Source organism: Prosopis cineraria, unplaced genomic scaffold (assembly GCF_029017545.1).
Source record: "Prosopis cineraria cultivar Desert tree isolate PC_DT_omini unplaced genomic scaffold, ASM2901754v1 PC197, whole genome shotgun sequence".
NCBI lineage: Eukaryota > Viridiplantae > Streptophyta > Magnoliopsida > Fabales > Fabaceae > Prosopis > Prosopis cineraria.
This window is the reverse complement of record NW_026555524.1, coordinates 34,097-44,324: the sequence shown is the minus strand read 5'-3', so window position 1 is coordinate 44,324 and position 10,228 is coordinate 34,097. Positions and strand designations below refer to the sequence as shown.

The following is a 10,228-nucleotide window of genomic DNA, read 5'->3' as shown; positions in this document are numbered from 1 at the left end:
TAACCATTAACATGATATGTTTTCGGTTGTTCGGACGACTTCCAATAGGATCAAGATACTACATTGTCGCACCCAAAAAAATGCGACGCAACGGCACACGAGCAGAGGTCCCAGCCGCCTTCATGACTAGAACCAGACAAAATGAGGAGTCGCCACCAGATTTTGAGGTAAATCTTAGAAAACCGTTTAAAGGAGGATCGGGTGGGTTTGCAAAATCAAAGAATAGATTCAGAGTCGATTGAGTGTGGGGAGGTGTTAGGCACCCAACAACACTCATTCATCAGTTACCTGAAGTTTTGTTGTGCTCTATTAATATGATTTTATAATCATTTTAATTATCTCTTTTATATTCATGTGTTTGATAAAAAAAATAAGAATTAAATGAGAAATATTTATTTATTTATGAGGGAGGACTTGACTCAGAATCTGACTTTGAGGCCTACGTACCCTGTGGTGGGGATCAAAGTCCACGTAGTTCGGGCTTAAAATTTGTTGGTAAAATATTTTTTTAAGAAAAATTAATTAAAATAATTCACCATTTTGCAATAAAATAATTTTTGAAATTTTGATATGTGTGTTTTAAATTGCAAAGAGTAATTTAATTTTAATTATTTTCTCAATTTTTGAATTTTTGGCATAAGAAAGAAAAGAGTTTAATTTTTCTTTTTGTTTTATGATTGAGAATTTTAACTGCTATAACTGCAAAGCCTTATTGGTTCATACGGTAATTCAGTTATTCTAAATATCTGTGAAGATTTTGAAATCTCACACGATAAAATAATTTAGAATTTAATTTATTTATATTTTTAAGTGTTAGTAATTTTTTGTTTATGTATGTATGTATGTATGTATGTATGTTTTTAAGGAATTTTAATCATCAGACCTGCAAAGCCTTATTTGCTTATACGGTAATATAATTATCCTAAATATCTGTGGAGATTTCAAACCTCACATGATAAAGGAATTAAATTTAAATACATCTTTAATTTAATTAATTTAATATATAATTTATGTGTATATATTTAAAAACTTAATCGTTATATCTGCAGAGTCTTATTGACTCATACGATAACACGATTATCTTAAAAGTCTATGAAAATTTAAAAAATCTCACATGACTAATAGATAATCGATAAATGTGATTACAACTTAAATTAATTTGATTAATTTTTCTAAATTGTGTATTATATGGTTATTTACAAAATCACTTATTTATTATAGAAAGTGAGAATCATTATATCTGTGAGGACTCATTATCCCACACAATAATGTGATTAATTTAAATCTCTACAAAGATTCTTAAAATCTTACATGAGACTTAAATAAATTAGTAATCTGGGTTATAAAAGAGAGTTAAATTTAATGATTGGCCATTGGAACCTATATAAATATGTACAAGATTGATCCTCATGCCTGCAAAATCTTATTGATTTACACGGTATGAAATCATTTTAATTAGTTATGGAGACTCATACAATTTTCACACAACCAATTTTATTTGAGACAATTGAAGCTATGTCTATTAAACACACATAGTCACATTCATGCAGATTTAAATTTTAATTGTTAAAATGGCCTAGCAATTTTTATAATTATAGCTTAAGAAACAACCTAGTGTAATTTAAAAAATGCCTTCCCCATATGTTACCAACAACATAAGCAACATTAATTGAAGCTAACATTATCAAACAGCATGGAGTGAATTTTTTTTTAAGGATTAATCACAAAGACTAATTCCCAAATGGTTTGTAAAATAAGCACATACTTGATTTTTAAAGAGAAACTCAAATCACTTTTTACTATCTAGAGCCACATATATGGTAATTAAATTGAAAGGTTTCACATAAAACATGAACATCAAATGTTTTCAACCATTTAATCCATCCAAACTCATGACTGAAGAGAAATGATTTCTATAACCAAGCCATATAAGAACAATATATAAAACCTTTGCAGTGTTCATAAGCAGCAACAGATCCCAGAGATTTACAAAATGCAAGCTGAAATAAAATCAACTATGAAATATTCCAAATCAAAAGGCAAATAAATCATGAAGCCTATGTAATACCTCTTCCTCCTTCACTTTTAATAAAACGCAGGTCCTCTCTCGGTTCTTTCTTCCTTGCTCTCAGCCTTCTCTTTTCAAAACTCTTTCCCTCTGATCGTACTCGTCTCTCTCGGTCTCTTCCTCCTCCTCTCTCAGTCTCTTTTTTCTCAAAAATACTCATTCTCGTCACCTTTTGATTTCTCTTTTTTTTTCCAGCAAGAACAACTCCTTCCTCATCCTCTTGGTTTCTCTTTTTTTTTTTTCTCTAGCCAAAACAGCTCCCTCCTCTCATTTTTTCACCCTCTGTTTTTCCAGAAAAAAAGCTCATCTCCGTCACCTCCTCTCTTGCCTCTGTTTTTATCTTTCTCGAACTCTCTCTTCTTCGTCGCTATTTTTTCTTCGTCATTGCTTTCTTATTCAGTTTTGAGTTCTCTCCTTCTCATCTCAGTCTCGATCTTTTTGTCACCTCCTCTCAGCCTCTGGTTTTTTCCTCCTTTGATCTCTCTCTTCTCCCTCTGGTTTTTCTATTTCTCAATCTTTTTTTTTAGATAACTCTCGTGCCTCTATCTTCGTCCATTACTCCCTTTCTATCTCTATTTTAAATGAATAAAATAACAAAAGAAAGTAACCACTACTTATAATTTTGTCAATAACCTCCTTCACATAGGGGTCCAAAATATTTTCCTAATTATTTGTTCGGGTCAAAGCCCAAAGCTTGCCACCAGAGATATAACATTCTGATCTCTACTCCTTTAAATAGTCTTTTTTAATAGCACCAATATAGCTCTTGCCCCCTTTCAGGTAGGAGTATTCATTCTTCTTTTCCTTCACCTTATTTATGGCATTTAATTCCTATGAAAATAGAAAATATTTGAGTCAACGTAAATATATAATCAATAAAAACTAACATTAAGGAAGAAATATTACCTTGAACTCTTTACTACAACAACAGTCAACAAATTCAGCCTACTAATTCGAATTAATCACAGATTGTAGGATAAGGGGAACTTCATCAATGCCAACTATGTTTAGGTTCTTCAAGAATTTTTAGGTGACCTATGCTCTAAAACTACAATAAAGCATCCCAGCTTTTTACAAAACAAACTTCTTTTGACTCTCTTTGAGTTTAAATTTAGACTGTAAAAGAAGTTAATCATATTCTAGATTATTTGAAATTTCTATATAAAAAATTTTAAAATGGCAAATAAGAAATATGTTGCCGAGACTGTGTTCTACACTCAATCCTTCAATGAATGATGTGCCCTTGTCCAATTTACCATACTGAGTAGTGTATTAGCTTTAACAACCATTTGATACAGCTCACCAAGTTGTCTAAGTCAATGCACTTGCCTCTATCATTCCATTGAGTAGGCAACTTTCTCCTGAGTAATTTCAAGTCTTCAATCAATTGAGCTAAATACATATCTATGTTATTCCCAAGTTGCTTAAGTCCTGATATTAATATTGTCAATATTATATACTTACGCTTCATGCAAAGCCATGGAGGAAATTATAGATTATCAACATCACTGGCCATATATTGTAGGTACTACTTTGAAGCTCATGCAGGTTCATCCTATCAATAGCTAATGCGAGGTGTAAGTTCCATTCAAGGTATTTGCAATCAAACTTTTTCCACTCAGAAGCATCAATAGGATGCCAAAACAAGTCATCTTTAATTCGCTCATCTGCATGCCATGTTAGATTTTTTGCCTCCTTTAGTATGCCATACAAGTGAATGAATCTTGGTATGATAGGAAAATACCACATTGCTTTCTTTGAAATCTTCCTATTCTTCTTGTAACATGATGCCATGCACTTAGGGTAATGAGTTAATGATTCATAATCCCCCTAAACAAAACACAATCGTTGATGCAAACATATATCTCCTCATAGCTTAGGCTAACAAAGCATAGCACTTGTTTTGCCTCATACGATTGACTTGAAAACTTGTAGAGCTTTGGTAGTATTTCCTTGTATGATAGAGAGATTTTTCATGAAGCGTACATCACTCCTTCCATGTTTTGCTTTCAAGTTATAAAATCTTAATATTGTAAACAATATTGTGTATTCACAACCCTCATATAAAGGCGTCTTTGCATCACTCTTCAATTTTCTAACATTTTTGAAAAATCCTTAAATATGACTTCCATAACATCTTCCAACTCTTTAAGATTGTTAGTTGCATATGCATTTATGTTAGAATTAGGCGGATGACAACTTTCACTGTGCCTCTGGCAACAATTAATCTCATACAGTGTCTCCCCATACAGTGTCCAATATTTATAACTCTGATTGATTCCAAATTCTACCAAGTGGTCTTCAAAGTTTTGTGGAGAAGCATGCCTCACAGAATTACACTTCAAACAGGGACAAATAATTCTTTCTGGATCTCTAGCATGCTCTCTTGCAAACTTAATGAGTTCTTGAACCCTATCCCAGTATTCTTGAGATGTATGCCTAGCATGTATCCATCTCTTATATATAATGTTAATCTAGTGTTAATCATTTAGAAAAAAATGTGATCAGTGACTCAATACCATCATAACAACTAAATTAATGTAAGAAAAAGTCGATGCTCCAGTCATATGCCATCACATATTATCCCTCTCTAATTATAGGATCAACACTAGTACATTAAATATGATTTTAATCATGTTCCATCACACTTAAAAAATTTTTAGTAGCATAATAAATTAAAATTGTTATACCCTAGGCCTTATGCCTTTTCTTTGTGTTGTTTTTCAAAAAAAAAAATGCTTTAAACCTATGTAAAACCAATAATTTTAACAAAAATTCAATAGCATAACGACACAAAAAAAATGAATTTCCCTAAGAATAATAATGCCTTGTTTTTCAAAACAACTATGGAGCAATATCATAGTACTAGTTTCAGAGAAATTCATTCTATCACATGTATAATGTCACATAACATATGCATTCAGCCAGGCATTATGAAAAGCAAGTAAATTAAACATATAAATATAGAAAATTTAATAAAGCAAAGGTTCAAATTATTAAATATATCGTTTGTTATATTAAAAATTGAGAAACAAAGGAGCACAACAATTCCAAACACATTAGCATATATACTATATACATTCAAAGAATGAAATAAAACGAAATAAAAATGATCATGAATAGATGTTATGGATCAAAAATCATTAACCTTAGTCTCAAATATTGAAGAAGAGAGAAGAGAGCTGAGGAGGAAGCGACAAGACATGAAGATGATGAAAACACCATAGAGTCAAAGCAAAAACCCACGGCAAGCAATGGTGATGGTGGTGAAAGATTCTTAAACGGTGAAGGACAGCTAGGCTTGGCCAAAAATTGGTTTTTGACAATATGGGAGTGATTTCGTAGAGAATGAGAGAGGTTCACCGGAGGAATAGAGGTTTGAAGATTCAAAATCTTTAATGTCTGCGAATATTTGGGAAGCCGAAGAGTTTTTAAATGAATCTATTTAGCGGCTATTTTTAAATAAATGCTAAATAGTATTCATATTAAAAAATTCAAAAAAAATACTATACAACATACAGTAACCATTGTATAGTCTTAAAATATACTCAGTGGTTATTTATAAATAATTGCTAAATAATTTTTGAGACCCAAAGCTTAAAAAAGGTAGAGAATATATAGTGGGTATACTTTTAACTGCTATATAGCAGTTATTTTATATAATCTTTATATAGTTTTTAGAATGAAGTCCCACCTCCTCTATATAATGATTATTTAAATAACCTCTATATAGATGACGTTATATATAGGCTATTTTTTAGTAGTGATATTTACCAGTTAAACCTTGCAAATATACAAGTTAGACTAATAATTTAAGATTTTCAACTTGTAAATCTGCAAAATTTAACTTGTAAAACCATTAATATTTTTTCTAATAATTATTTTTTTAAAAAAAATTATATCCCCTAGAAAAATGGATTTTCATTCTTAAAAATCAAAATATCCCTTTCATAAGCCGATTTGGAACCGTTCTCGTCAACACTGCAGAGAACATTAGATTAGTTTATTTTTGTAAGCAGAATATTCGCTCCAGCCAATGTATGAAATGAAAATGACTTCATTCATTCACAATTAATGATGTATGCCTGCCCAATAAGAAAACATTTAGGGTTATCAAAAACACGACCCATTAGTAACCACTTGTTTAGTCTACTCTTTTTTTATTTCAAAAAATTATTCTCATGTTTTTTACCATAAAAAGACATTCAAATATGAAACTCCTAGGGCAAAAAAAGTTAAAGCATATTTTTAATCATATAATTTTATATAACATTTTAGTTTAATTTTTTATTTTTATAAAATATATTTTCAGTCATTTAATCATAATACTATTAGTTTCATAAGTAGATTTTCTAAATTCATAGGTAGAGATAATACTATTAGTTTCAACTGATTATATTTTGTATTAATTATTAATATTTAAAAAGTAAACTTAATATATCAATATTTAATAATATTTTATTAATATTTAAAAATTTAATGTAAACTACTTTTTTTTTTATGAAGAAACTAACAATGTAAGGTTATTTGGCAAAAACTTCATTTGACTTATGAAACTTCATTTTGGAGAGGCCATTTGTTCTCCATTTGAGAATTGATTCTTAACATTTAAGCTTTTTTTTATTTTTTTTATAATTGATTCTAAAAAGTTATCCGAATATTTTCAATTATCAAAATCAATTTCAAAAAAAAATATTATTCAAATAACATCACGTTTTGTTAATTGATTTTTTCATAATCAATTTTTACCAATTAAAATCTAAACATATCCTAAATAATTAAAAAGATATTTTATAAAATTAAAGAATTACAATCAAATATTGTATAAAATTAAAAGAAGAGTAAATTAAACTTCCGATGGCTATGGAAGAAGAAAACAGATATGAAACTTTCAATGGCTTTGAAAGAAGAAAACACTGATATTATTATCAAAGAGGAAAAAAGAAAAAAGAAAACATAGATATTGACGAAGAAATAGTCTACCAATTAAAGTCATCAAACCCCACGTGTCCTCCAAGCATTCGAAATAATCATTTATCTTCTTTATCTCTAATCAATGTTTTTGTTGAAAATAAGCATAGGATCCATTCTCTTTAAACCAGAAAACAGAAACTTTCACAGGTTCAAGGAAGCCGACCATGTCTATCACCATTTTCATGCTGTGTTTGTTCCTGAACATAGCATATTCAGACAAGAACATGAATAATGTTGGATTCACGTATGATGGATACTTCAAGATGGGCGATCAAGAGCTCAAGCATTCCAATCTGACGGCTAAAGTAATACGCACTGATGGCGGCCGAAGTGAAGCTTGGCAAGTCTTTTACAATCTTCCCCTTCAATTCAAGAATTCCAATGCCTCTCCTTCTATCTTCTCCTTCTCTACCACTTTCGTCTTTGCAATAGTAGCCACCAATCCTGAATTTCACGGCCACGGACTCGCCTTCGCTATCTCGCCTACCAGAGGTATTCCTCAAGCTCAGCCAAACCAGTATCTTGGCCTATTCAATGCTACCAACAATGGTGAAAGTTATAATCATATTGTTGCAATAGAGCTTGACACTGACAAGGATTTTCAGTTAAATGATATTGATGATAATCATCTTGGAATTGACATCAATGGGGTGGCCTCTGTCAATAGTTCTCCTGCAGGTTACTATGCTGATCATGGTCCTCTCAGAAAGCTAAAACTTACAAGTAGAGAACCGATGCAAGTTTGGATTGACTATGACAGTAAAGATCAGAAACTCAGCGTCACAATTTATCCCATAAACATACCTAAACCAGAGATTCCTCTTCTCACACTGATGACAAGAGATCTTTCTTCTAATTTCTCTGAATTTATGTATGTTGGGTTCTCATCCTCCAGCGGGTCATATTCATCTCATTACATACTAGGTTGGAGTTTCCAGATGAACGGTCAAGCTAAGGAGATTAATCTTTCTCGCCTTCCTGACATTCCTGGGATTTTAGATCCAAATGAAAGCGATGGAGGAGGGATAGGATACAAGAAAGTTTTGATAGTTATGTTACCACTACTAGTAGGTGTGGTTTTCCTTCTAATCTTGATTTATGGAGCGATCATGATCTCGAGGAGGAGAAAATTCATTCAAGTTCTTGAAGATTGGCAAGTCTTGTATGGGCCTCATAGGTTCACTTACAAAGACTTGTTCATTGCAACAAAAGGGTTTAGAGATGGACAACTTCTTGGCAGAGGAGGTTTTGGAAGAGTATACAAAGGGACTCTACCATTTTCCAATGTTCAAATTGCAGTGAAAAGAGTTTCTCATGATTCAAGACAAGGAATGAAAGAATTCATAGCAGAAATTGCAACCATCGGCCGTCTCAGGCATCCAAACTTGGTAAGACTTCTTGGCTATTGCAGAAGAAAAAAAGAACTCCTCTTAATTTATGACTACATGCCCAATGGAAGCCTAGACAAGTTCCTCTACCGCATGCCAAACAGCATACTCAGCTGGAAACAAAGATTCAAGATCATAAAAGATGTGGCATCTGGACTCTTGTATCTTCACCACCAATGGGTTCAAGTCATCGTCCACAGAGACATCAAACCAGCCAATGTTCTGATTGACAATGACATGAATGCTAGACTGGGAGATTTTGGCCTTGCCAAGCTATGGGACAATGGAAATGATCCTCAAACATCTCGTGTGGTGGGAACTCCGGGCTACATAGACCCAGAAATTGTGCATAGTGGAAAATCAAGCACATTTACTGATATATATTCATTTGGGGTGTCTCTGCTGGAGATTGCCAGCGGTAGAAGGCCGGTCGAAACTGATGAAACTTCGCCGGAGAAAGTATTGCTGTTAGAATGGGTCAAGGTGTGTTGCGATAAGGGAAACTTATGTGAAGTAGTGGATAGCAAATTGGGGGATGAATATGTGGTGGAAGAAGCTGAAATGGTGCTCAAACTAGGGTTGCTGTGTTCACACCCTGTTGCTTCGGCTAGGCCTACGATTTCTACTATTGTGGAAATTTTGGATGGAGATTCTCAGTTTCCTGATAACTTATCAGACTTGATCAAGTTTAGAAATTTTGGTGGCTGGTCTGGTCAAGGATCTTCATCGTCCTCTACTTTTCCCACTGGGCAGACTTCTATTGCTTCTCTCACTTTCACCGAGCCATTTGCCTCCAGGGGCCGCTAGCTGATTAATTACAGGGCCAAATGGTAATTAGGCATTTAAATTATAGATTTAAGGCTGTCTAAAATCCTAAACTCATTTGTAGTGTAACAATATTTGAAAACATGTAAAATTGCCTCCATAATAAACAAATATTAATTTTGACGATTGATCACAAATTACAAAAAGACATGCAAAAGATATAGAAAAAAATGTCAAAACTTTCTTTTAAAAGGACAAAAAAGACTGTTTTTTTTTTCAATATGGTACATATTTATAGTTTTTTGAGTTCTTATTTGTAATTTTTAGTCTTTTCTATAATTTTTTTGTTAACTAACTATCAAAATTAATTTTTATTAACAACATATTACACCGTTTTTAAATATAAGAGGAAAACATTTCATAAAAGATTAGTTTTAATTTAAGAGTAAAATTGTCTTTTTAAGTCTTAATTATATGTTGTTTCAATACAAATGTAGACCTTGGTGTATGTGTAAATAAACAAAATTATAGGTTTGTTCCCTTTTGTTTGCATCAACTTTTTGCTCTCGCCAGTATTATTTTGATAGTTGCATTTTATTCCTTTCAATTTAATTGTAGCATAATAGAACTATTTAATTCTCCTTTGGTGTATTTAGATTCTCAGGATAATATATTTGAATTAATTAATAATAATAACCTAAATTTATAATTAAATAAAAATATTATAGCTAAAAATATAAATATTCAAGCAAAAGAAAATTTTGATATACTTTTCAGTTCCAATGTAGATATAAATTTATATTTAGATATAAATATTTATATTGATGAAGACTCCAATTGCTAGCAAGCCAAGTCTTTCACACGCAGGGGCAGAACCAAGAGTGGAAGTGTGGGGGATCAAATTTAAATTTTGATAATTTATTTTGTAATTTTTTAATATTTAAAATAAAATTTTATTAAATACTTTTATAACTAAAAAAATCATGAGAATAATTTAGATCTGCATAATATTTTAAAAAAACATTTAAAGTTA

The 10,228-nt window shown here is 31.5% G+C and overlaps 1 protein-coding gene across 1 annotated transcript; it reads left to right on the top strand.

Moving 5' to 3' along the window:
- Positions 1-7,180: 7,180 nt before the first annotated feature.
- LOC129295827 (L-type lectin-domain containing receptor kinase V.9-like) lies at positions 7,181-9,852 on the top strand. Its single transcript, XM_054934401.1, has one exon. It carries the CDS (start codon positions 7,207-7,209, stop codon positions 9,235-9,237), a length of 2,031 nt encoding a protein of 676 aa, XP_054790376.1. The 5' UTR covers positions 7,181-7,206; the 3' UTR covers positions 9,238-9,852.
- Positions 9,853-10,228: the final 376 nt, after the last annotated feature.